This window comes from Phaethon aethereus, assembly GCF_964289735.1.
Source record: "Phaethon aethereus genome assembly, chromosome: 2".
NCBI classification, from domain to species: domain Eukaryota; kingdom Metazoa; phylum Chordata; class Aves; order Phaethontiformes; family Phaethontidae; genus Phaethon; species Phaethon aethereus.
The window spans coordinates 36767613-36795504 of NC_138582.1; the positions used below are offsets into that span (position 1 = coordinate 36767613).

A 27892-nucleotide genomic window follows, 5' to 3' on the forward strand; every position below is an offset into this window, starting at 1 on the left:
GAAACCTGCAATATTAGAGCACTGACAAAGCTGGTAGTTCAAATCCTTGTTTTGTTACCTATCACTTATCTTGAATTATTGTTACAGCATTAAAGGGGATGCATACTGCACTTTTTCACTCGTCACATACCTGCTATGACTTTTTGAATTGTTGGCTTACAGCTGCTCTAGCATTCCTTGCTGAAGGATAAAGCCTGTATTTTATCATGATCCTGAAATTCACAAAGTTTGCTAAAAAGAAATTATGCCTTAAGGCTGACAAAATTTACTGTTAAGACATGCAGCATCTCTGTGGAACCTAAAGACTACTGCTTGCCACTGTTTCTAGCAGCTGCAAGAAGAAACCGTAGCATCTGGTAGCAAGAATGAGGAAGGTGATCTGGCTGAGGTCCTGTCCACAATAAGAGTATGAAACAAACCATGGTAACCATACTTTACCTTTTTATCTTAATGGAAGCAGGCCTCCAAAACAGAAAGCAGAGAGGTTATCTTAATACCTGCTGAACATTTCAGCCTACAAGAATATATCTCTTCCTTCATAGCCAGGAAAAATCTCTCAGAGAGGTTTATTTTATTATGACCAGTTTGGACAGGTGCTTTTCCTTGTAAGTTCTTCCAAAATAAAAACCTTATCCAAGGACAAAGGTACAGAAAACATCTTAATTGAAGAGATTTTACTTTTAAAAGAATACTGTGATATGTTAGGTTAAGTTACTAGATTAACTTAACCTAACATATGACAGTGGAAAAGTATGGGTTTTCTGCAGTTGTGGAACTCTTTTCCACACAGTCTGAATCAAGAGAGACCGTGTAGTACCACCATCCATCTGTTACAGTATCTCATGAGCAGGACATTTACAGTGACCAAATGACACCTTGATAGTTAGTTATCCCCATCAGAACGTATCTTTGCTTGCTATCACTGCAGAGACAGTGGAGAGCATAGACGAAACATGTCTCACGAGCTGTGCTATCAGTCTCAGTATAGAGTCATTACTGAGCCCCACTTCGGCCATTTGCGTTTAAGCTTTCCCTTTTCAGCTGGTCTAGAAGAAGCCACTTCTCAAGACAAGGTAGGTGGGCACAAGATAATCAAGAGATGTTAAGAGCTAATATCATACTGTTACTTTCCATGTTTTCTGTCTCTTCTGCAAGATAAAAAGTACCAATGCCAATATACGGAAGTTCAAAATAATCTTCCATGTAGAACTTAAGCTTAATTCTTAATTAAAAAAAAAAAAAAGCAGCACCTTTACTACTTAGAAATATAAAATTACGTGGAGTATCACACATTTTTAACTGCAAAAAAAGGAATTGATTTGTAAAATTAGCAAAAACTTTACATAAATATTTTTGATATAACTTACTGACAGACATGACAAGTCTGACCAAAATTTCAAAGTGAAGTAAATCAGATAAGAATAGGTTATATGGCAGGAAGTAAAATGATAAAAAGCTCAATCTGACTAGAGGTACAACCCTTTAAAAGTACAGCTTCTGTATTAGCCTCTATCAAGCTAAACATGTTGCAAATCATTTAATACCCCTATGTCAATAATTGACCTTTCTTAAATCACTGTAAGCATTTTCACATTTCAGAAATTAGGTCTTCTATCGCATGTAGATAAAAGGCCAGGCTTTACATTTCAGTCATCATTACCCAAGCAAGTGAGCTTACATGAATGTTTTACACCTATTACTATTCTGTTTCATGTTTTAGGACAGCAACACTGCTGAACACTCCGAGACTAAAATAAGTTACTATTCTGAAAAACTAGCCTAGATCCTTATGTATGGAAAGGTCAAGAAGAGTTGATTCCTGTAGTCCAAGTTAGCCTTGTTCAATCCTGCACAGTGTTCTCCACCGGTCTTTTAACATGACACTAGTTCGGTTGTTGAAGTCACCATGGATCAAAATTTTAGCCCAGTTACCCACTCCAAATTCCCTTATTCCTGATTTCAGTTCCAAGTCTTCTTTGTAAGTCCATCGCTAGGGAAAGAACAGAGAAAAATACCAGATATATGAACAGAGAAATGTATTCATATAAGAGCTAAGCTTATAGCAAATATAAAAGCACGTTTTTATACAGCTCTCCAGTATAAAGCTGTATAAATATTAATTAATAATTAAATTAATTAAAATTAATTAATTAATAAAACTATTAATCTATATATCTGTACAGACTACAGATGTCTGAGGGTCAGTAGGGTCATTTTGATTTCTTTTCAGCACCATAACTTGACACTAAATACAACAACAAAGGTTACCATGTCAAGTGTTACAACACAGTGGCAGACATCACCAGGAACCAAAAGCACATGCTTCAAATTTCACGAGTTACAGGAGGAAAAAAAAAAAAAAAAAAGAAAAAAAAAAAGACACTGGGCAAAGTTTGGCTTCATTCAATACATGCTTTACAAAATTGTACTTTCTTAGACAATCGAGCCAAGATAAACCTTGATTGATCCTAGTGATTCCTAGTATGCATCACAACAGAGAAAGTATTTGTGACACATTAATCTAGGGACTGAGACTCAAGATGCCATTTACCAAAAACAAAGCAAGTTCAGTGTGCTTAGAAAAAACAAATCCCAATATTTAAAATGCTGGTAGAAGCAGAATGATACATATTGTATTTAAAATTGAGATCAGCCATATGCTCAGATAACAGACATGCATTTGTTTTTGGCCATTTGTTGAGCCCACTACTTAAGTCTCACTGTCATGACCTACAAGCTTTTTAATCTTTAGAGGATAACATTTCTCTCTAAAAGTGATAAGGCAAAGATAAATGTTAACCATTAAGTGGATTTAGCTGTATTGTGTGAATTTAGCAAGATTGTGTAAACTTGCATGCCTTACTAATCATCAGTCTCCGGAGGAGGAACCAAAAAGGGGACTTCAGGGACTGATAAAAGAAATGTTTTGCCACAAGGAAGATAACAAGAATAGGAGAATGCTACCAGCATGAAGTCAGTGAATAACATTTTGCAATAACTAGGGTAAAGGCAAAGACGGCAGGGGGAGATCAGGACCACCGACTCAATTGAGGAGCTACGCAAATTACACTCCCCTCACCCCACTTTCTAGGAGCATGCGTGCTAATTTTAATACCTGTAACTAATAGCAAGTGATATAGTAATCACTAATCAATGAATGTGAACTTGGGTGGGTTGTTTATTGTTTTATTGTTAAATTGTAACAATATAAATATTCTGTAGCTTTTGTACCGAGCTAAGCTAGCTTTCTGGGATACCACCTAGCTTCCAGGTTTGCACAAATCTGCAATAAAAGGAATATCTTGACTTGTATGAATATTGGCCTTACATCCTGGGTAAAGATCTCACTTTTCAGGACAACAAAAGAGGAGAAAATTACTTGCAGTTACACATCTGTAAGCAACCCCTTCCAATGAGGCTCTCCAGCGTACCAGTCCCTCCTTAGTTGCTCCTCAAGACAAACAATTTTAAGATTGCACAGAGTTAAAGAAAACTCAATGTTTTAAAAAATCAAATACTTGATTTTTAAAACCCTGCCTTTACAGTAAAGTGTGAGGAAGAACTGATTACCAACTTTCTTTATTGTAGCTTTATAGAAATATGCATATATATATAACAAAGGTTTACAGATCCTATGTATCCTATCATGCCTATTTTTTACCACTGCATTTTTAATATAGATGTATTACATACGGTCATTTTTTCACTCTGGAATAGCAATTACTCTTTAATATGAAATTATTTTAACCAACTTAATTCTGTTAGAATCTGATCCTCTGCAGATTTCTTCAATTCCTTGCTTGCTTAATACACAACTAATCATACTGATATACAATGGGTACAACTCCTTAGGCAAACTGAATTGCATATCACCTATGCAAATACAGGACAGGATCCCCAGTTGAAACAAATGTCTAGGAAAACTGTTTCTAAAAAGTAAGTATCAATTTCTATTCCAAACTGCAGTTTGATAACATGTTCTTTCTAAATCTATTCCCCAAAATCTCAAATGTAAAGACTTAACTTACAGAAAAAATGTAAACTTAAAAATGTTATTGAGATTGAGATGTACAAAGAGGTGTATTGTGTAGCTGTTCCATTTAATTTACCTGTGTCACTTCTGTATCTTGCACTGGAGATGTCCTGTTGCTCCTGATGGTCTCATGGATCATAGTAAGTTATAAAAGGAGACAAATGGCCAGTTTTCACTGATCTCATGCTGGCATTTCTGTGAGCACCAGCAGTAAAAATCATTAGATACCAGACTTCTACAAAATCTGCATGTGTTCATGTGCATATCATGAGTGAATGACTGCTGAAAATCCAACCAAGCAGCTCTCTTATTTCTGCATTTAACCATTGCCTGTGCTTTACTTGTTTTGGAGTTGCTCTGAAACAGCAAAAAAGTCAGTGTTTTTGTCCATAAGAGCACTATAAAATGTACATAGGCAAGTGATCAAAAGCACTGCAATTACTTACTCATGTTTGGTGTGTGAAAGCAAAATAGTTAATGTCTCATAGGCCTTAGCAGGCCTCAGTAGTTAACATTTGGAGGCCATTTGCAGTGCTCAAACCACACCACCCAAGTCATAGAAGGCAAAGGCAGGGACTGGGAGAATGAAGAACCACCCACTGTAGGAGAAGATCGGGTGTGAGGACCATCTAAAGAACCTGAAGGTGCACAAGTCCATGGGACCTGACGAGATGCAATGGTGGGTCCTGAGGGAACTGGCAGGTGAAGTTCCTAAGCCACTGTCCATCATATCTAAGAAGTTGTGGCAGTCCAGTGAAGTTCCCACTGAGTGGAAAAGGGGAAACATAACCCCCATTTTTAAAAAGGGAAAAAAGGAAGACCCTGGGAACTACAGGCCAGTCAGTCTCACCTCTGTGCCTGGCAAGATCATGGAGCAGATCCTCCTGGAAACTATGATATAGACACATGGAAAATAAGGAGGTGATTGATGACAGACAACGTGGCTTCATTAAGTGCAAACTGTGCCTGACAAATTTGGTGTCCTTCTATGATGGAGTGACCACATCAGTGGACAAGGGAAGAGCTACTATTGTCATCTATCTGGACTTTTTTCTAAGACCTTTGACACAGTCCTCCACAACATCCTTCTCTCTAAATTGGAGAGATACGGATTTGACAGGTGGATGAAGAACCGTTTGGATGGTCGCATCCACAGGGTAGTCAACATCTCAATGTCCAGTTGGAGATCAGTGACGACAGGTGTCCCTCAGGGGTCTGTATTGGGACCAGTACTCTTCAGTATCTTCATCGATGACATAGTGGGATCGAGTGCACCCTTGGCAAGTTTCCTGACAACACTAAGCTGAGTCGTGCAGTTGACAAGCTGGAGGGAAGGGATGCCATCCAGAGGCACTTGCACAGCCTTAGAGGTGGGCCCATACAAACCTCATGAAGGTCAACAAGATCAAGTGCAAGGTCCTACATATCTGTTGGGGCAACCCCAAGCACAAATACAGGCTGGGTGGAAAACGGATTGGGAGCACTGCCAAGGAGGACTTGGGGGTGTTGGTTGATGAGAAGCTCAACATCACCCAGCAATGTGCGCTTGCAACCCAGAAGGCCAACCGTATTCTGGGCTGCATCAAAAGAAGCATGGCCAGCAAGTTGATGGAGGTGATTTTCTCTTCTCATGAGACCCCACCTGGAGTACTGCATTCAGCTCTGGGGCCCGCAACATAAGAAGAACATGGATCTGTTGTAGCGGGTCCAGATGATCAGAGGGATGGAGCACCTCTCCTATGAGGACAGGCTGAGAGACTTGGGGTTGTTCAGTCTGGAGAAGACAAGGCTCCAGGGACACCTTATTGCAGCCTTCCAGTACTTAAAGGGGGCCTATAACAAAGATTGGGACAGACTTTTTAGCAGGTCCTGTTGCAAGAGGACAAGGGGTAATGGTTTTAAAACTGAAAGAGGGTAGATTTAGATTAGATATAAGGAAGAAATTCTGCACTACAAGAGTGGTGAGGCACTGGAATAGGTTACCCAGAAAAGTTTTGGATGCCCCATCCCTGGAAGTGTTCAAGGCCATGTTGGATGGGCCTTTGAGCCACCTGGTCTAGTGGAAGGTGTCCCTGCCCATGGCAGGGGGGTTGGACTAGATGATCTTTAAGGTCCCTTCCAATTCAAACCACTCTATGATTCTAATGGTCTTGCTAGTCAGAACAGTTTAATTGACAAAGGAGTGAACTATTACTTAAAGGATCTTTAATTTCTAGAGCCTCACTGCCTGATGAATTTCATTTGCTGTTATGTACCATATGCTGCTTATCTGACAGTTTTGGTGAAAAACAAGTTGTGAAAGTTACAGGAACTCTGTAGCTGCCCCAGCTGGGCAGAACTCATATCGGCAGAGGCTGTCACTCTACTGCTCCCTGTCCTCTCCTATAGGCATAACAAAAAAACACTTCTGCTGACCTGATCTAAATTGCAATGCAGGTTATTTCCACGACAGCATCTGGGATTTGTGAGGACCATGGGCTACTCCCTCCCACTGTTTGGAAAGGTACAGGACCTTTTGAAATCCCTACTGGGCCTTCAGCCAAGGGTTCTCCCTAGGCTCCTGCAACACGCAGGGGCTGCTGAATCCCATACAGGTCAGTCCAAAGCCTCACTGATAGCTAAAAGAGGGAAAGGTAATTGCAATTCTGGTCTGGTCAAGGTTAAGTCTGGTAAAGGTAATTCTGGTCTAGTAAAAGTAATTTTATTTCTAGTATCTGGTAAAATTTAGAAGTTGGTCAGGAAAGTCTGGGTTGGTTTCAGATATTAACATGGTATGAACATGGAAGGAACAAGGACAGGGCTGAAGCCATATGCAGCCACCCCAGCACAGATCAGCATTAATGTGGCTGCAAGGGTAAGGGGTGGAGGTTTGATCCAGGACTGCCAGTTATCCCCTTCCCTGTCTCTAGTTCCAGAACAAGATTTCTTAGGACCTGATATTAACAGTCCCAACAGGCACTGGGCTCAGGATAGAGGCTGTGACCAAGAGGACCCTTTGTGTGTCTTGTCACTTTTTCTTTGAGTCTCTCATTATTGTCAGGCTGGAGGGTCAGCCCAGCAGCAGAGACTTTGAGCTGACACCCAGGTGGCACAGGCACGCTCACCCTTTCCTTCGTCTCCTTGAAGGAATGAAAATATCACCTTTTGCCTGAAAAGGAGACATCTTGCAGGTGTACACAGGAGTACAAGCAGAATACAGAGTGCCCATGGGATGAGTATGTGAGTGCTTGTGCTTGGTGCATCCAGCTGGATGGCACGTCAAGGACTCATGAAGCAGATGCAAGGGCTGGGGTGTGGACAGGGGTATCAGGCAGGCAGGGGGGCTGTGCCCACACTTGGGCATCTGCAAACATTTGTGTGCCTGTAAACCTAGAGAGGGATGTGTGTGCTTCCACCAGCAAACTTACACCCCTACCAGACAGAGAAGAGGAGGGGGCTTGGCAGCCTCTGCTCATCTTATTTGGGTACTGTGTGTGGGTGCTGTTGAGGGCAGCACCTTGTCTACAGTGTCTGTGTGACCAGCTGTGTCAGTGTCCTCTGTGTGTGTGTGTCGCCTGCATCTGGGTGTTTCTGGGATTTGTGCTCAGCTTTGCTACTGGGCAAACCTGCAAGGGGGAAAGCAGCAGCCACATCCCCCAGCCTGGGCAGGGACCCTGCATCCCCAGGTGCTGGGCTGGGCTCCAGCAGCAGGGGAGGAAGGTCCTGGGCTAGGGCTGCTGGAAGAGAAGGCCATTTCTAATATCCCTTAACAGTTTTGTAGCCAGCAGGAGAGTAAAGTGGGAAAGTCATGAGTAACCCTGAGATTAAATATATATAATCCTTACATGATAGGGGACCAATCCTTTGCTAATGCACCAACAATGATAAATTTGTAACCAAATCGGTAGAACCTTAGGGAGGTTCCCAAAGGGGATATGTGCTAATAAATCCTCAGGTTAATTGGAACAACTAGATTGGAGGAAAAAGGTTTATAGAACATTAGAAGAGCACTGGGAAGGGTAAACAGTTGAAGCTGAAGGCCTAGAATGTGTAGTTTGGGGCATGAAAAAGAGAGTTTTACTAGAATATGTACAAGACCTCCTCCTGTAAGTAACAGATCACTTCCAACTATCAAATGGATAAACGCTGCTGGTTATAAAGCAGGAGGGAACTTGAAAAAAAAAAAAAAATCAGGCTATGGCTGACCTTTACATTTGGAACTTCCAAAATCGTGAAGAATTCAGTAGAAAGGGAAGTGCAATTGCAAAGGAACAGCCTCAACTTACAGAATTTTAAACTTGACAAAGCCAACTAGTAGAACTGAGTAGTATAGAGGAAATATGTGGATTACAGGGGAACAAACATCACTCAACTCTGCAAATAATGTACCCAGTGGAAATGTAAATCTTGTGGCTGCTGTCATTAGGCAAATACATACCATCCTGCTTGTGCACAACAGGTGGCTGGGCAGGACAACCCGGGGCCAACCCATATGACTGTCAGTGACAAGAGGTCCATGTGTCCAAGGATGCTCAGATACATCCCTCACCCATGGAGATAAATTTTAATTTAACTTTCTCCTCTCCTAGTGAGCTGGAACCATTCTAAAGATTCTGCCCTTAAGAGCAGGAACAATTCAGGCACTGGGGATGAGCCAGGTGACAATTTTGAGTGCCGTTCTGCATGGTTGCCCCCTTCTCTTCATTTTAAGCTGCTAAAAGTGGCAGCAGCACTCAGAGGTGAAAGGTGGAGGGTGTCTCTGAGGGGATAGGAGCTTAGATAACATCCAGCCTGATCAAAATTTTATTCTGATTATTCTGTAACAAGCACAAATTTGGCATCAATACAAAGTGTAAGCTGAGGTATGTGAAGATCAAACTTCACATCTGAAAATTTAGCTTATTCAAGCTTTATGCAGCTATCACTGCCTCTTCAAGAAACTACAATCACTGATAAAGCTCACTAAACAGGGAAAGAATTAAGAGTGGTAGTAGTTCATTTATGTTTCTAAACAGAAACATAAAACTTTTCTAAAGAAGTCTACCCTTTATCAGAAATTCCTTTTTCCAATACTTCCTGTTCCACAGATCTTTTGCAACAGTAGCAGTGAATGGTGGGTTTTTTTAATAATAGTAAAAGGCCAGCGATTCCACTGGAACCATCTAGTTCATCTAATTTCCGAGCAAGCCAGAAAAATTTCCAAAATAAAATCTTTAAGTAACAAAGTTATGCTTGACCTACAGCACCAGATAATTCAAATACTTCCAGACTCAATCACAACCCTTGTTACTGGTTGTAATGCTTAGTTACATTTGCTGTTACAAGGGTTGGTTTTTCACTTGTTTTGCCTTTAAATTGCTTAAATTGAGATTTCTTAAAAATAAATTTCTTTGGTTTAACATATAAACAAGGAGCCTGCCTTACAGGTAAACCAGAGACTGACTCATTTTTTCTTTTTACTGAGGAACTATATAAAGCAGTAACTTGCCTCCTCCCACCCCAAACTGCCCGTGCACTCTGCGACGGCAGTTAGGTAGATTCTCGCATTGCACTGTTACAGGCTGGCAAGACTGCTTGAGAGACTGGGCATAATGAAGCGCTATGCTTGAGCGAACATAATCTCAGCGCCTACTCCAGAGCAATGTGACATTTGGCTAGCTCAGAACACTGGCAGAGCAAGCCTGAGTTTGCCAGACAGGCTGCGTAGACATACCCTCGCACATCTGAAGGTCTTGTTATTCCTTAGTCAGTTCTGGTCTAGTAACCTGCCTTCCTTTGATTATGCATTCTGTGACTCTTCTACAATTTTTTTTTGTCTCCTCAGTGTTTAAAAATACATGGAATCTTTTTTCCCCATACAGGTCTAAGTTCTGAAAACCAAGCTTTTCTGACACATTCTTTAATTTAAGCAAATTGTCAATCAGATTTTAGACAACTCACAGGACTTGCCAGACACGTGCAGGATATAAAGTTGACTACAAACAGTTCCCTAAAATCTGTGACACTTGCATCCCCTAATTTAGGATGAGAAAATAAAGTACACTTTCTTTCAATAGCACTGCAGACTTGTATGCAGCTAACTGAAAACACAGCAATGAAAGGCCAAAAACAGGCACTGAACCATTGCAATGAAATGCCATTTACAAAACAAGAGCAAACAATGCCAACATTGAAAGAGGGACTACATGGAAAAGGAAGTTCTAGAAGTCAACAGCTCTGACATTCACTGCATTCTTTCATGCATGCAGACAATTTTAAAACCCAGATAATTAAGCAGAGGAGCAATTTTTATTGTTTAAAAGGCCAATATCATTGCTTTCTATACAATATTTATGGCAGGGAATATGGCATAAATTTCAGACAGACAGCAAATGCCTACTTTTCTAAGTGCTTAAAGAAACATAATTCTGAATTTTAATGTCTTTCAAGTTTTTAATAAATTTTTCAAATGAGTTCTTTGCTACTATCAGATGCAGTTTTTTCTATAAACTTAGTCTTTACATTTCAATTTCGGTTCAACTATACTAATGGAATTAAGCACGACATCTATTTTTTTCTAGTGAGATCTGTGCATAAGACCTATACCAGAATACAGGGCTTGTAGCTGACCCCATAATGGACTACCTCAACATTAAAATAGGTGAATATAAAGTTGTCATTAACTCTGTGTCAGTTGTTGTCCAAATAGTTTAAATCTTGATGTTGAAAACAACGGGTACAAAACAAGACTGATGGAAGCGTGCATCCTTACCAGCAACTGGCTGACAAGGTTCCTATCCAAGTATAAACTCGAATAAAAGTAACAAACAAATCAAGTAAGCACTGGTATTTTGTTTTTTTAGGGCACTGGCTGTATCTGCAGCTTTTAAGGAGCCTCTCAGCGATTTAACTATTCACTTTCTCACAAATCTCAGGAAAAACTGTTTATAAGTAGCAGGGGCTTAACGTTCAAGGACAGATAAGGTCTCAGTAGGACCTCAACCAATTTGAGGACAGCATGTAACTGAAGATTTAACCAGTACTTCAACTTCAGTAGAGATGCTTAAAGAAACAGGAGTAAGGACAACTCTCCTCAAGGACAAGCTGAAAAAACATAAGCAGGTTTGTCCTTCCCTGTCATATGAAAAACAAAATGTCAAAATGAACATCAGAAAGATGAAACGGCTCATACCAAAATGGATGTATGTTGATAACTTGCACTGTTATCTAAACAGAAAGATTCCGTATCGCTAAGAAATATTCTCAAGAGGAATTCAACAGTGGAAATACACTTATTTAATATCAATTTCATTCAGAAGTGTTTATAATTTTAGCCAATTTTCTTCAGTTATTATGATATGTGCAAAAATCAGTTTGTAACAGTTCACCCCAACATTAAATCAACTTCAAATTCCCTTCTATTAAGGCATACACTTCTGTACTTCCTAGCAATAGGGAATTCTAGCATTAGTGAACATAGTAGAATTATTTTAAAGTAATTCAATGAAGTAGGCTTACCCATGAAGAGAATGCAAAGGACTATTTGAATTGTAGCATTATAAACAGACCTTATTATTTCATTTATAAAAACTACAATAGTTTCCAAAGTAAATATATGTTTTCACCTCATATGAACAAAGTACTGAATTATAAAATTGCTAAGTCTTTGACCTTCTAAGTGGGAAAACAATAAGTATTTGATGTTTGCCCAAAACTCTCATGGGCAAATGACATCCTGAATTCTTTAATCCAAAGAGGGGAAAGTATTTTTTATTTTTTCACATTTTAAAAAGACTCAAACTAAGTCTTAGTAACAATGTATTTCAACAAATTAAAGGCTCATAAGCATTAGCAACAGTATTTGAGACTGCACAAAAAAAAGTCCTTCTTAAGACAGGAATTAGAACTTAAAAAACACTTTGAGGAGCTGTAGCACAGCTTCAGTAATGTGGAGAATCTTAAACCCAGGCAGTTTGGAGACAGAGTCACATGAAGATGGGAAAAAGTTCTATGTGGCACAGAGTAATTTTTACCTCCATTTAGAATAGAGAATAGGTACAAACCTGTCTTCGTCGGCCACAAGCCAAAGCATCTCCATGTTTTTCCACATTTTGCAAGCTGTTCAGACCTAGAAAAAAGTTAACATACAACCAGACCAATGACAAGTCAACATTATGGTAGCGGTTTTGCATTCTACCATTTACATGAGACAAGGATGTACACTATTTTGATATGGTTTGACAGTCAAATATCAATATCTTTATATATGACTAAACTTTTATATATGTATACACATGAATCTCACCTTAGTCCAAGGACTCAAAAAATAGTCTGTTCAAAAAATTCATTATATTTTCTATGCAATAGAGCTCACAGAAGATTTCCATTTTAAAGAGTTAAGTAAAAATTGGTACATAGTAATGAAACATTGTTATTTAATTTTGGTGAAAACATTTTTACTATAGATACTGCTCTCATTTTACATCGAGAGAATGGAAACTAACCAGCAATCAGAGCTATGATACCTGGTATACAGGTGTCCTGGTTTCAGCCAGGGTAGAGTTAATTTTCTTCATAGAAGCTAACGTGAGGCTATGTTTTGGATTTGGGATGAGAAAATGTTGATAAGGTGCTGATGTTTTGAGTTGTTGCTAAGTAGTCAAGGACAGTCCAGCTTCTCGTGCTGGCCTGCAGCGAGCAGGCTGGGGGTGCATGGGAAGCTGGGAGGGGACATAGCTGGGACAGCTGACCCAGGCTGGCCAAAGAGATATTCCATACCATATAACGTCATGCTCAGTATATAAAGCTGGGACAAAGAAGAAGGAAGGTGTGGAGGGACGTTCGGAGTTATGGCGTCTGTCTTCCCAAGAAACCATTACGCGTGACGGAGCCCTGCTTCCCTGGAGATGGCTGAACACCTGCCTGCCCATGGGGAGTGGTGAATGGATTCCTTGTTTTGCTTTGCTTGCGTGCGCAGCTTTTGCTTTATTTATTAAACTGTCTTTATCTCAAACCATGAGTTTCCTCACTTTTACTCTTCCAATTCTCTCCCCCGTCCCACCATGGGGGAGTGAGCGAGCGGCTGCGTGGTGCGTAGTTGCTGGCTGGGGCTAAACCACTACAACAGGTTCCACCATTTCCACAGAAAACCTGTCAGGCTGTAACTGTGGGAAGCATCCAAGACATCTTGTTTGTCCTTCCAAGTACAACATGGCCACATGCAGAGGCTGTAATGTCATCCCTTTGTGGTAAGGGGGTGCTAATGGTTTTCAGAACTTACTTATAAATATTATACAAGCCATGTTGTAAGTTTTAAAAAAGTAATACCAGGAAGATGCAGGGAACATTCCTAACTTTGTGCATTTTACATGGCAATTTGTTTTTCCAATCAGCCAACCTCTTTAGTTCCTTCCCCCCAAAGTTATCTAGGTCAGAAGTCAGAAAGAGACAAGTGTCACTACTCCTCTGGCAGCTTTCTTTCACACAGAATACCATAAATCCAAGTAAAGCAAACAAGCAAAGAAAAACCCAAGTGAATGAAAAAATAGTGAATAATTTTGCAAAATGAGTTGCCAGAGAACCTTAAGCCACTTCATAGTTTCCTAAATGTGGGAAGCACCACATCTGCATTTGGGCAGAAACCTCACACAACAACTGGGATGTTTTTTTTCCCACGATAATAATTTTTATATTAATCCTATCACATTGGATAGAAGTTATCAAACCACCAACCCATTTATTGCAGGGAAGGTTGGGGTGGGTTGCTGTAGAAAGTGTTTGACACTTTGTTTTGAAAGTGTAAAAATAAGCTTAATACGTACTCTGAAGAGCACCGCTCACTCTGCGTTTCCGTCCTGAATGAGGCCTGTGAGGAACACAGAACTGAAGTAAAAATACACAGAACTTCATGAAATGTCTACAACCAAGAGCAACAATAATAAAAAAAATAATTTTTACCTTACTGTGGGGTTTATGGCTCCAGGTGACTGATTTGTAATACTCTGTTGCTCTTTCATTGATCTTCTAAAAAGAAAAAAAAAAAAAATTTCCTAGGCAGCAGCTTACCATTTATGCGATTCAACAATATTTGAATGAAAGAAAATTCTAAGATTTCTCTACAGAAACAGTGGCATACAGACACTAACTGCTTCAATCCATTAACCCTCTTAACCTTGCCTCCCTATACCTGGAGGAGAAATACACAAGACATTACTCATTTAAGTTGAGGATGTGATGCATTTCGCACATCTATTTTTTCATACCTCCTTAACAACCTAGTAATGGTTTCCATAGGGGTTTTTTTGATCAAATCTTTCATCACACCTCTCAGATGTAATTATGTCAGGAGCTGTCCTAAAAAAAAAAAATCTTATGACTTGTCTTCCTGTATACTCTATCTGCATGAGTTAGTTTCCTTAACTAAACAATGACAAGTATTCCAAGTATAAAACTGCAGAAACACAAGCTCTATCCCAATTAAAGACTACAATTTACTCTCCATGAAAAACAAGTTGTGATAAACCTAGAATATTAGTATTTTTCAAAATAAAGTCAAAGGAGGGGGGAAGGAATTTGCTTCAAGTTCCCCCAGCATTTTTTAGAGAAGCTGGTAATTGTTTTGAGGGTTCACATTACCACAATCATGAAGCAACGTAACTATTTCCCATCACACTAGTATCAGTAAGTAGGAGAATCTTGTGTTTAGCTGTAAGGAAAAAGTAATAGACTAATTCCCTTTACTTATCCCCTTTCTTCTCGAGACAACCTATAGCCTGAAACTAGGAGGGCAAGACTAAAAGGTACTCTATCAAGCATAAAGAAAAAAAGTGTGAAGTATTTCTATATTTTTATTGTTATACAAGACTGACAGCTGTTTAAACCGAAAAACATGCATCTTCAGCAAGTACTTAAACTTAAAGCCAAGCTATTTGATGTAAATGCCAGAAGTAACAACCATAGAAAAGCCAAAACTTAAAAATAGAGAATGTGCTTCTAGTTAATTTTCTATTGGACAGCAGTTCAGAATTTAACATCCTTCCTTCTACCTACTCTTAGTTCTACAAGTTTCAAGCTACCGTCTAAGCAGGTATAATGCTTAATATAAACCTTTGTTTTGTTTCCAAATTCCTTTTGTCATTTTCATTGACATTCACAGTTTTGTTTTGCGATGCCATTGCTCCCAATCCTTTAGACTCCACCTGTTTTGTAGCCGCCTGTGAGAAATGGAATTGAGAGTTTAAAACAAAAGCCAGCCAGTACCTAGATAGTAGTTTACACAAAGATCCATCAAGATCTTCATCAGCTAATAACAGAGAAATTTTAGTCACAGCTGGAAGTGATATTTATATGGACACACAGAAATACAATGAATACTTGCAAAGTAAGTGAACATACAGATGTGTGAAATATATTGCAGAGATTAACTAAGACTGCAAATACTATCAATGTACTCCAAAGTCTGTTTTTTATAACTAGATTAGAAACTGAAAACTGACAGGCCTCAGAAGTTCATCTAGTTCTGTAGCACATGCCAGGATCAAGCATACCCACAACACTTTCAAAAGCCACATGTCTAATGAGACTTCAGGCCTGTAATGTAACCTTTGCTGTATTAGCAAAAGAATTTTTTAACATCCTACCTAAACTTTTAGCCACAAATATTATTTCTCCTTCATTCCCAAGAGGAGCAAGGAATAGTTCATTACTCTTTATAGAATGTCTAGAGGATTGTAAGATCTGTACTTTTCCCCAGATTCCCCCCACCTACTCGCTATAATAAATGACACCTTCAAACAAACTAAGCAACCAAAAAACCCCACACTTAGTCCACATGAGGTCATCCTTGCCAATTTGCTATCAACCTCCTAGCATCTTATAAGCTATACTTACTGCCCAAACCATAAAAAAATTCCACTTGTGCACCGTAATTACTAAGTAGAGCCAACCGTCTTCCATCCAACACTGTCTATACATCCCAAAAGGTGATCTGTTTTGCAAGACTCAAATATCAAAATGATTCAGTTGACAAATTCACTCTGGGCCCAATATTAATTATTTTTCTGCTTAGCCAGTTGCTTCCACTTTTCATCTATTTCTTCTTCCAGGGCTTGTTTTTGCCTCCTCCTAATTTTCTGTCATCCATCCAATTTCCAGTCTTCTTGAAATCTTAAGCTGTTCTTTGCAGTAGCTTGCAGAATCTCTCAGCATTTAAGAGAGAGATAATATAAAACATTCTCTATTTCACTCATTCATCCATGAAAATACTGGAAAGTATTCTCGTCACAGAATACTTCAATCACAGAAGAGTTTCACTGTCAGAAATTTCATAACTATCCAACCTACCACATCTTTCAGCTCGAAGTTTTCAAAACAGTGACTTTCTTACAGTGGTTGATCGTAGCAAAACATGGGTGAAAGTGAGGACGTGTTTCCATACAGATAAATGGGTAGAAAGGATTTAGTTAAAAAAATAAAATCCATTATATCGCATTTGTAATGCTACTGTTAAAACTGCACTTGTCCCTAAAAATAATTCTTTTGAAAGAGAAATGAAAGCTAAGGGAAAATTAAGAAGACTCCCTGAGAATTCAGATCAATGCTTTCTTGGTATAGGTCCTTTTTCTTTGCATTGCATTATCTGCAGACTGTTCTTAGGGCAGCTAACCTGTAGGAGTTTCTTGAAGCACAAGAACTTCATCAACAGTAGGAGCTGCAATCTTGTAGATTCCAAATTTGACAATAACCTAGGAAAAGCAGCCTACAAAACAGTCTAGACCACCTTATACAACATACAGCACCAGAAGAAAGAGGAGAGACATTAACAGTTAAAGCAAGGGTGTGTTTCTGTAAAGAACACAGGCTATGCTGTTGGGAAACAGTTATGGGTATTGCAAAGCAGAAGTGGAAACTTTTCACAAAGTGGTCTCCTCCATGTCACTGACTAACTCAGTCCAAAGTAAAAAGATTTCAGAAGTAAGATTTGCAACATTGGTGCAGACAGTAGGAAGGATGTCCAGGCAGTGGGGGTGCAACACAGAGGGCCTAGGTGTCCTAGTATGGAGTTCCAGGTCTTCTCTGCCACCTCCAAACCTCTGTCTCTTAGACTCAAAGAAACAGCCTTGAAAAATAAACTTGAAAACTGACAGCTGAGTGAGACCGTTAAAAGGTATTCCTTGTATTATACTTCGAATACATTTAGTAAGTCCTCCCTCTGCTAAGAAATGAAAACCCCAGAGGAACTTCAGGTTTGTTTATTTAAATTTTGCTTCTTATTACCTTTAGATGTTTGTGCTTTTGTAATTGAGTAATTCAATATTCTTTTATAGGAAGTAAACATAAGAGAAATTCTTTACAATCCTCCTGAAGATGAACTGCAGGAGGAATGTTGCTCTCTACAATTTTAAATCACTTTTGAGTAAGATGGTTTGTAAGAAGCTTTTTTATTTACAGGAAAAAAGCAATAACAGTTTTCCATCTCTTAACTCCTCTGACATTCCTAAAGCTTTTAGCCAAATTAACAGGTCTGATCTTTTAGTTTTAGTGTAAGGAGTCATATAGACTTAAACAAAATAAACATTAAGTATATAGTTACATTATCTTTTAGGGAGTCTCAGATCAGAACTGCTTTTCTTAAATATACACTGATGACAGACCTTGTTTTAATTATGCTTTTTTCCTTAACTATTTTTCTAATCAAAACAGTTGTGTAAAAAAGTTCACAAAAGATATTTTAGAGGAGTCTTACTCCTACTTTCTCCTAAACATATTAATTAAAAAAGGTTGAATATAAGACAATTCAGAAGAAGGTAAACCTTCCTCTTCATCTAATACAATAACTGAATATTGTCTAAACAACTCCCTTAAAAGTATAAATCTACTTAATCTTAACAGGTACCTCTTTTAAAATAACTTTTGAAAATAATTTTGACATACCTGTATTAAGAAGTTAGTTTCATTTTCTTTCATGAAAAGTTCAACGTAAGACTTGATTTTACTTATCAAAAGACTGTAACTGAAGCTTTGGAGAAGGGGAACATATGGATCCTTGCTTTTAATTACGGTTGCCAGCTTCACCCTTAAAGGCTAAAAAAAAAAGCACAGCTTTATACCACATAAAGATACATCTTGCAGTAAACTTGACACACTAAAAAGGACATACACAAATCTAAATAAGACAATTAAATAGTTTTATGAATATGCCTATCCAACTTCATGCTACAGTATGAAAGGGCTCTGAAGCTAACCAGGAATAACACCAGGAGTTTACTTTATGTGCTCAGTAATCGGTAAGTGTAACTTGCCAGAGATCCCCATTTTCATTCCCTTTATGAGTAACACTGAAAGCAATGTGGTCAATGGAGCAAAAATACTCAGAAAAGGCCACTCACTACTAGGTTCTCTTTTCTCACTTACTGCCTCAAAAAGATTGCCATTGAAAGGGGTTTACTGTTTGGGAAAAGGACTACTTGGTACACTAGCATTAAGGACACATCGATACCAATAATCACAACTACATGTTTTGTCTACGAACCACTCAATCTTACAGACAGACCTGGCTTGAATCAGAAACAGTGTGGCCAGCAGGAGTAGGGAAGTGATTGTGCCCCTGTACTCGGCACTGGTGAGGCCGCACCTTGAATATTGTGTTCAGTTTTGGGCCCCTCACTACAAGAAGGACACTGAGATGTTGGAGCGTGTCCAAAGAGCAAAGCTGGTGAAGGGTCGGGAGCACAAGTCTTATGAGGAGCGGCTGAGGGAACTGGGGTTGTTTATTCTGGAGAAGAGGAGGCTGAGGGGGACACCTTATCGCTCTCCACAATGACCTGGAAGGAGGTTGTAGTGAGGTGGGTGTTGGTCTCTTCTCCCAAATAGCAAGTGATAGGACAAGGGGAAAGGGCCTCAGGTTGCACCAGAGGACATTTAGATTGGAAATTATGAAAAATTTCTTCACCAAGATGTTTGTCAAGCATTGGTACAGGCTGCCCAGAGAAGTGGTTGAGTCACCATCCCTGGAGGTACTTAAAAGCCATGTAGATGTGGTGCTTAGGGACATGGTTTAGTGGTGGGCTTTGCAGTGCTAGGTTAATGGGTGGACTTGATGCTCTTAAAGGACTTTTTCAAGCTAAACAATTCTAAGACTCAACATAGGCAAGAATTAACTGTGTACAGGTCACATTCTTATTTATGAATTTGAATGCTATTACCACAGCCTACACTTCCTGAACATCTCAATCCTCTGAATGAAGAGTGTATCTGAACAATAAGTTATAGACATGCTACTATTTGCATAGAACCTGTGCCTATATCTTCCTCTGGTACGTTAGGACAGCATTTGTGCCTTTTTTCATTTTGCCTGCAGTTCCTTTGCTCTTTTCTCCACCCCAGCAAATTCGTTTGTGCATACTAGCTGTGATTTTGAAGAGATACACACTCAAACTTGCATCTTTCTGAATGATGCAATCAACATCAAACCAGGAGATGGCCTGACCCACATATGTTATCTTTTCCAGATAGAGGCATAATAATATCCACCTATACTACAGATGCTAATGAGCTTTCCTTCTCTGTGATGTTTTAGTCTATAGATCACTAATCAACAGAGACAACAAATGGAGCACACAGCAATGGTTCAGAAAAGTCAGCAGTGAGATTATTAGGGAGTCACTATGTCTCTACCAGCATGTCTGTACTGTCTTTACTCTTAGAAAACAGCAGTATCAAATTCCCAGCATCTGTAGTGACACCTCACTCCTCATATAAAGCGGGAAAGGAGATGAAGTTTGGACTGATGCTGCCCACAGCGAAGAACAACTGCTGCTAGAAGCATTTTACTCCCCCAAATCACTCATTATTTCTATCAATTCCCTAGCACAAATTTCCTTCTGTATTTAGAAGTGCCACAGGTGTGTAAGTGACTGCATGGGCAGTAATTAGGACACAGCTATACAGGCAGTATCTGCTAGCTTTGGAAACCTGTTCCCCCCTTCTCTGAAGAGAGCTTAACGCAAGTTAAGCAAGTTACTACCTTATCTGATTCCGAGTCTGTAAACAGCCTTTCAAGAACTTCAGCAGCCTCCTTGAAATATCCTTTTTCCATAAACACTGCTACAATCTACAACAAATACAATTACATTTACAAGATATGCTGAAATATATTTCACCCAAGATTCAGAAAAAACAAGAGAAGTCACATTTTCACAGTTTTGTAAGACTTCCAAAACCCAGCAGATTACATATTTATAAGGGTTACCAACAGTTATCTAGTTATAACAGTTAGTTCTGAAGTAATATTAAACCTCATGTACAAAGGCCTAACACCCCTCCATCAGGCATTTAAAAGGACCCTCACTTGGTGCAAAATGTCCCATACTTACCTACTAAGTATTGCTTTCATCTTTCCCTGAAAGACTTTCACAGTCCCAGTAGCTGTCAACGTTCCCTTGAGTGCAACCAAATAGCATGCTCTCATTTTGCAGTAATAAAAACATTTAGTAACCACAGTAAATGTTGTTAAAAAGAGTACATGTCCAGTTCAGTAATGCACTGAGGCACATCTGTGATAAGCATGTAAAATTTAAACGATGGTTAAAAAAAAAAATCAGTTGGCAATCAACCTTTATTTAAGCACAGGTAATTTGTAACCATCGCAAAATAAAACACTTGTTTTAAAAATCTAAATATGAACTCTCCTATCTTATCTAAACTTCTGTTCAACAGCATGTCCAGACTCAATTTTATTGCATCTTAGGGAAGAACAGCAAGATGGAGCTGTTCAGAAACACTTTAACATCTATCAGTCTCATCAAGGGATAGCTTTAGATTTTAAAAGTTCAGAGCATGCCAAGAATTTTTTTAGATATTTTAATCTTACAACCCATTTCTCAACAACAGAAAATCTCTACCAGCAACAGGTTATTTTTACTTGTTTCTCTTTGAAATCAAAAGTTTTCTAATACAAAAAATTATTTTTAAGCAAAAAGAGCAAGCTGTTCATAATACATTTTAAAGTTCAAGGTACTATTGTTTTGAAATTGATCTCTCAATTGATAGCTCATTTTTTTCATCTTGGCAGCTTTTTAAACAATTTTGAACTAGGACAAACAGGAACCAATTTAGATAGTGAAAGGTCCACCGTACAGACCTATTTACCCTGTACTTGAGAATACACCAAACTTAGAAAATTCAGTTCAGCCTGCTAATAATCCAAGCTTTTTGTAAAAGGAACTCTTTTATCAGAATGAATAGGTAACATCCTGAAGCTTTCTGAGTAAGTCACACATACCTGAATTTGAATCAGGCGACGAATATCTTCATGAAGCTTTTCCAGTTTAATGTCTTCCCTTTCAAGCAAGTTCCAGAAAGACAGAGCAGATTCCAAAGGTGAAATTCTTTGATCATTTTCAAAATGGCATTCTTAGGGAAAAAAAGAAAAAAAAAAGAAAAAGGTATTTAAAAAACTTAAATATATTACATTATTTATTCACAAGAAAGTAATATATACTATACATATTTTCAATTCTTTTTTCCTCAAATAGTTTTTAGTCTCCCACTCTTCAGGTGTGTTTAAGACATGAAGTAACTGACTTAGAGAGACTGGTTCTTCCTACCCTTGCTAATGACATTACTGTGACTTTAAGTGAGATTATGCACCTGCTAATTATTGTTCACTTAAAATGCCACTTGCAGTAGTGCTAAGTTTAGCATCATGTATTTGGGCTGGCATTAATAATACTCTTACAATAAGCTTGGCACAAGATATCAAAACATTTAGTATCGATACTGTTAATTTTTTAATATAACTACTATCATAAGTTTTTTTTCCTGAGTCTCTCTCTATTTCCATGTCTTAGCATTTTGTTATATTTGAAGCAGTTAAATCGAAACTCAAACAGATTAACACAGGAGTGTCACTGAAAAAGCAGAAGCAACCTCTGATATCATTGTACCACTGTGCCAACACCAAGGTTGGTGTAAACTCCCAACAAGCAGGATCAGTGACCAGTTCTGGCAGAGATCTAGCCCTGCCAAATAACCATCCCCTCAACACTCTAGAACAGTTTCCCAGTCTGGTCATTGCACCTGCACCAGTAAGAGTGCCAATGTAACAGATGCAGTAGGAGCTGGCAGGTACACAAGACTTTTTCCCATGGTAATGCCAGCTTAGCTCAAGATGTTCATTGAGCTACAGCCTCACTTATTCCTTCATTTTATATGACATCATAGTAGAATCTATCAATCTCATCTTATTCCTTACCATAAGTATTTTTCAGACAGAAGGCAAACAATCTAAGCAATACCAAGAAAAAAGCCAAAAATATTTGATACCAGCTACAGTAAAAGACAAACACTGAAAATTTACATAGCATTATATGTAGCACATTAAAAAAACATTTCTGGGTTTTTCTAATTATTGTTTCAATCAAGTAATATGATACATCATATTTAGTTTATTTTAATATTGTAAAAAAGTGTTTAACTCAAAGAGCTAGCATCTGAAACAACCTACTCTTTTAAGGCTCAGTACAGATTATATATTTGATAACTGGAGAAGAATTAGGAAAGCTACGATACAACATATTAGCTTGCCATGTGCATTGTGCAACTACATTTAATGTAATACCTACTAAGTGCATGCAATCTTCCTCCCCACACAGGTCATTCTCCACACTGTGATACATAAAAACACACATTGAAGTAATATTCCCAAGTGCTATATACAATAATAATAGTTTTAAAGCATTATCAGAGAAATTTCATAATTTGTATATGATAAACTATTAGAATTTGATTCTCAAGTTGAACTAGATCAAGAAGAGTGTTACTACCTGAAAAGCAAAATAAGAAATTTCACTTTATAATAACAAGCCTTTGTGGCGCTGCTAAGCTAGAAGACACTGTTTTCTTCCCCGCTCATGGTGGCAAGCTGCTTTTGAAGTCCTTAAATCTCACTGAGTTTTATCAAACAGTCAAAACTTGCAGCAGAAAAGTTAAATCTTCCAGAAACTTGAGCATGGAAGCAAAGTCAGCTTGGCAAAACCAGTAAATGGTAAATACAGCCACATGGGAGACATGGTCATGAATAAGAGTCCCAAGGACCTGCTGCCAGCTGAAAGTCTTACAGCTTTCTGTAAGAAAGAAGGCCAGTCATCCTTTTTATCCATATTCTTATTCCTACTGTCTGTCCTACTTTAACCTCTAGTTATATGTGCAGAAAGAAGCACACATTCTGCACCTTAAACTTGCAATTAATGCTCACTAAGAGCTAGTCAATATTTTCCAGCACATTTCTTTTGTTGATGCTACTCTGACAAGAACACTCTATAATTTAAGAAGCATGTAGATGTAGTCATTCAAAGCAGCTAAATTAGTCAGGACAGCATAGTACTGGTTCTGCATACAGGACACATATATATGTGTACAGTAAAGGCTATGTGAAAACATACCTAACCTCTGTGCAAGTTCATGCAAATCTACTTAAACAACAAGCGGAGGAAAAAAAAGTATTTACCAAGGTTTTTTCCTCTTTCAATTCTTATCAAAAACTGACAGAGATACGCTGTTTTTTTCTGATGTGTAGGTATTTTGGAGAGGCTGTTAATAAGAGCTGAAAAAGAAGAGAAAAGTTAAGTCAGTCTTGCTCCAGCACTGCCACAGTGTGGCTAGAAATATACTAAACACACTGTATTATCATCTTAATGAATTAGAAATTTAGTAGATTATTAGTTAATATTCTTCCGTGTTAAAAGAACTTAAATCGTATTTTAGAATTTGACCAGAAAAACCTATTCCTCTTGCAGTTCACAACAGTAACTTAGAAGCAGCAAGATGCATCACAAGCTTATACTCATTGAATTAGTAGACCACAGTACCTTACATAAATAAATTAAGTTTTGTTTTGCTCAGTATCTTACTATGAAAGACAACTGTCCAGAGAACATTTCTGTGAAATGGCCACAAAACATGAGCCACATGCAGGCTCCTAACAGGTTGCTACAGCAACCAACAGACCAAAAGCTGTAAAGGAGAGTTTAGTCAGAAATGTGAATCTACAAGACAAATCCTCCTCACAAGGTTGGAAGGTCACAAGGACTATTACATATTTTAGAATGGGAGCTATCGTGAGATTATTTCCATCATGCTGGTTACTGTGAACTTCATATTTTAATGTGGTGGATATAGTAATTTGTCTTCACAGCATAACACAGAAGCATTCAGAATGCAAAGTGAAGGATGTGTCAAGCGACTTGTCCAAGATGCAGACTGAACATCCTAGTTCAGGAAGCGTTTATGTACACATTTCAGTTGTCAGCCTAGCAAAAGCCAGGATTCTGGAGCATGGGACCCCCAAGTTTTGCAATGACACAACTAGAGCACATCACACATTGTTTTACTTGGAAGTATTCAGCCTACTCGCTTACTAATGTATGATCATCTCCTAGGAACAATGGATAAACACGAAATTACAAAGTAATTAAATAGGCCCAAATGATTACCTAACCTAACATCAAGCAGGTGTTGGAACTTGGAAGAACACTTTTGCAATTGCTTCAGAGAGGACAGGTGATACAAGAGCTTTTAATTCCCATAGCCAAAATAGGAAGTAAAAAAAGAACATTGTTTAGAACAGCAGTAAAGTGCCACTCATCATAATCACAAATTCATACATCTTTCACAGCAGACAGAGTTCAATTTCAGACAGATCTTGGATGAATTCAATGATAGAGATAAGCACCATCATCATGCCCTGAAGATGGAGCCAGAGCTTGGAAATTTTGGAAGTAGGTAGAATACTGTAGCTGAACGATTCCACAGAACAAAAGGGGTCATCTTGGCAAGTAGCTTTAGATCTTTCAGCTTTCTCTGTTCTTAACCTGCACCTATATTAGTGCCTTAATTCAGAGCAGGGGTGCATTTTAAAGAAAACTTCCTGTGCTTGGTTTGTACAATGGAGCTGTCTTGAGTCCACAACTGAATTCCTTTAGAGCTATTACAAAGAAAAAGAAACCTTGAAATGTTTATTATGTGGACACCAGGCCCTCAGCAGCAATTACTCACTATATCAAGGCAGGATAGGGTAGGCAAAGTATGTAACCTTGCCATGCTGTCTTTAAATCTCTAATCCTAGGTAACCTAGCTATTTCTACTTGGCAGTATACTGAACTGTACAGAAATATTATTTATCTCTGTCGTGGTTTAGCCCCAGCCGGCAGCTAAGCACCACGCAGCCGCTCGCTCACTCTCCCTCCCACAGCGGGACGGGGGAGAGAATTAGGAAAAACCTCGTGGGTTGAGATAAACACGGTTTAATAGGACAGAAAGAAAGAAGGGAACAATAATGATAATACCAACAAAGGAATGTATAAGAACAAGTGATGCCCAATACAGAAATTGCTCACCACCCCGTGATCGACAGCCCGTCCCCGAGCAGCGATTTCCGCCCCCCCGGCCAACTCCAGTTTATGTACTGGGCATGACGTCGTATGGTAGGGAATATCTCTTTGGCCAGTCTGGGTCAGCTGTCCCGGCTGTGTCCCCTCCCAGCTCCCCGTGCACCCCCAGCCTGCTCGCTGGCAGGCCAGCACAAGAAGCTGGACTGTCCTTGACGGCTCAGCAACAACCCAAAACATCAGCACATTATCAACAGTTCCTCATCCCAAATCCAAAACACAGTCTCACACTAGCTTCTGTGAGGAAAACCAGCTCTATCCTGGCTGAAACCAGGACAATCTCCTAATAAAATAGCTGATCTTGTTCCCCTAGTCTTTCTACATTTCTGCACTTGCTTCAGTTTGAATTGACCTTCATGTTGACAGCCAACCATTATTTCAGTAGGGTCTCACTTTGACATATGCAAGAACAATAGTTCTTTATTTCTATGAAAGACACACACCCACTTTTCTAATGCAATCTTATGCCTACAATTATCATCTTCCATAGACACTTCTGACTTTGTAATCTTACAGCTTCAGTACACAAAACTCTTTCCTCTGTTGCTGAACAGAGCAGGAACACATTCCAAATTTGTTATTAGTTCAGTTCCATGTGATCTTGCATTCTGTACAATTTAATTAATTGTTTCCACTAATACAGTCCTCAAGTCTTCCTGTTCTTCTCAGGAAATATTCCAATCTTCTGTGCTGACAGCATCTCTGCTTCCCATCTACGTCTTCATGAAAGTTCAGTACGATTCTCTCACTGAGGCACAGCCCCAAGGCCAAATACAGAGACATCATTAATAATTTAATTTATCAGCACCCGTTCGATGTACTTCATTATGTTATCTTCAGATTTCTTGCCTCTTACAATTGCTCATATCAATCTCCCTACTAATCATTCTGCATGCCATTGTTTAAAGTTTTGTGAAGAACTGAATACAAGTCATACTATCACATTTACTTGAGTCAAGCACACACACAAAATCCCCACGAGGTCTAAACTGGTATCTTCAGGAAAATTATTTCTAACAGAAAAACCACCATAAATCCATCAAATTTATCTGAGACCTAGACATTTGCTTCCAGCTCTTAACTACTCTTGCTCTTAAATACTTCTCATTTTAAATACATGTTTTTCCATTCAAAATCCAGCCACTAGACTACATTCCACCCTCACCTACAAGACTATAGTTCCTTTAAATACTTCTAGTATTCTACCATAACCCTGAATATAAACCCAAGGAACTCAGTGTATTTAAATTATTCTACACTGGGTTTTACCTTGCATCTCTTCACTAAATCCTTTTGAAGTTTTCAGCAGCCTTGAACTCTCATCATCTGAGGCCTCAGCTTCAGTAACTGCTGGTGGTATACAGGCAACCATATTATACATTCAAGCTTCATTCAAGATGACAGATGATTAGATGACTACAAGCACTGGTGTTAACCTGAAAGACCGCAGCCTCCTGATCCTCCAGTAACCACTGTTTTACTGGAATAGTTCATTTTGCTTCCCTCCCTGGTCATATTCAGCCAAAACATTAAAATTCCTCAAAACTGTGATTATCTTACAATACTCCAGCAGAGCTGCTAAACTCAAACGCCGGCAGATTAAACAAAGAAACAAAAAAAAAAATCAGCCTGCACTGTTTTATTTCCACCATGTGCAAATGCTGTTGATACTCTTAAATCACCTCAACAAATTACCCTAAGATTGCCTTCTCAGAAATGCGTTCCACGCTCCACCCACGACCGTTAGCAGGGTAAACGCAATGTGCATTGCATCACGATGAGGGTGGTGAAGCACTGGCACAGGTTGCCCAGAGAGGTGGTAGATGCCCCATCCCTGGAAACATTCCAGCTCAGGTTGGACGGGGCTCTGAGCAACCTGATCGAGTTGAAGATGTCCCTGCTCACTGCAGGGGGGTCGGACTAGATGACCTTAAAAGGTCCCTTCCAGCCCAAACTGTCCTATGATTCTGTGACAAACGCACGCGTACAAAACACGCTTAGATGGAACAAGAAGTGCAGAAGCACTGTTAGTGCTCTACCACACTCTCCAGTGTCATGCAGAAAGCTGCCCCTCACACCGCAGTACGTGCTGCCTTCAGAGCGGCCGCCGCTGCTTGAGAGCCATGAGAGCGCGCACCCGCGGGACCCCGACCATGGCTGCCAGCCCTCACCCTGCGCCACGTCCCGCCACCGCCGGAACTCCGCCGCGCACCCCTCCCTGAAGTGCCGGCACAGGCAGCAGCAGGCGAACTCCAGCATCCAGCCCGCGGCCACGGCTTCCACCTCAGCCGGCAGGGACAAACAGGCCCAGCTGTCGCCGCCGCCCGCCCCGGCCATTTTCAACCCGCGCGCCAACGGCTGCCGGCCCCGCCCCCGCCAAACGCCCGGCTCGCGCTCCTCCAGCCCCGCCTCTTCCCGCGCGGCAGCCATTCAGCGTGGCCGTCTCCTCCCGGAT

At 39.4% G+C, this 27892-nt stretch overlaps 1 protein-coding gene across 1 annotated transcript; it reads right to left on the minus strand.

Moving 5' to 3' along the window:
- Window positions 1–841: 841 nt before the first annotated feature.
- Window positions 842–27892, minus strand: TERF1 (telomeric repeat binding factor 1). Its single transcript, XM_081996677.1, has 10 exons — window positions 27609–27892; window positions 23499–23594; window positions 21273–21403; window positions 20016–20102; window positions 17924–18073; window positions 15098–15204; window positions 13949–14011; window positions 13813–13856; window positions 12055–12119; window positions 842–1990 (listed from the first exon to the last, which is right to left on the minus strand). The coding sequence occupies exons 1-10, from the start codon at window positions 27865–27867 to the stop codon at window positions 1832–1834; spliced, it is 1161 nt and encodes a 386-aa protein (XP_081852803.1). The 5' UTR covers window positions 27868–27892; the 3' UTR covers window positions 842–1831.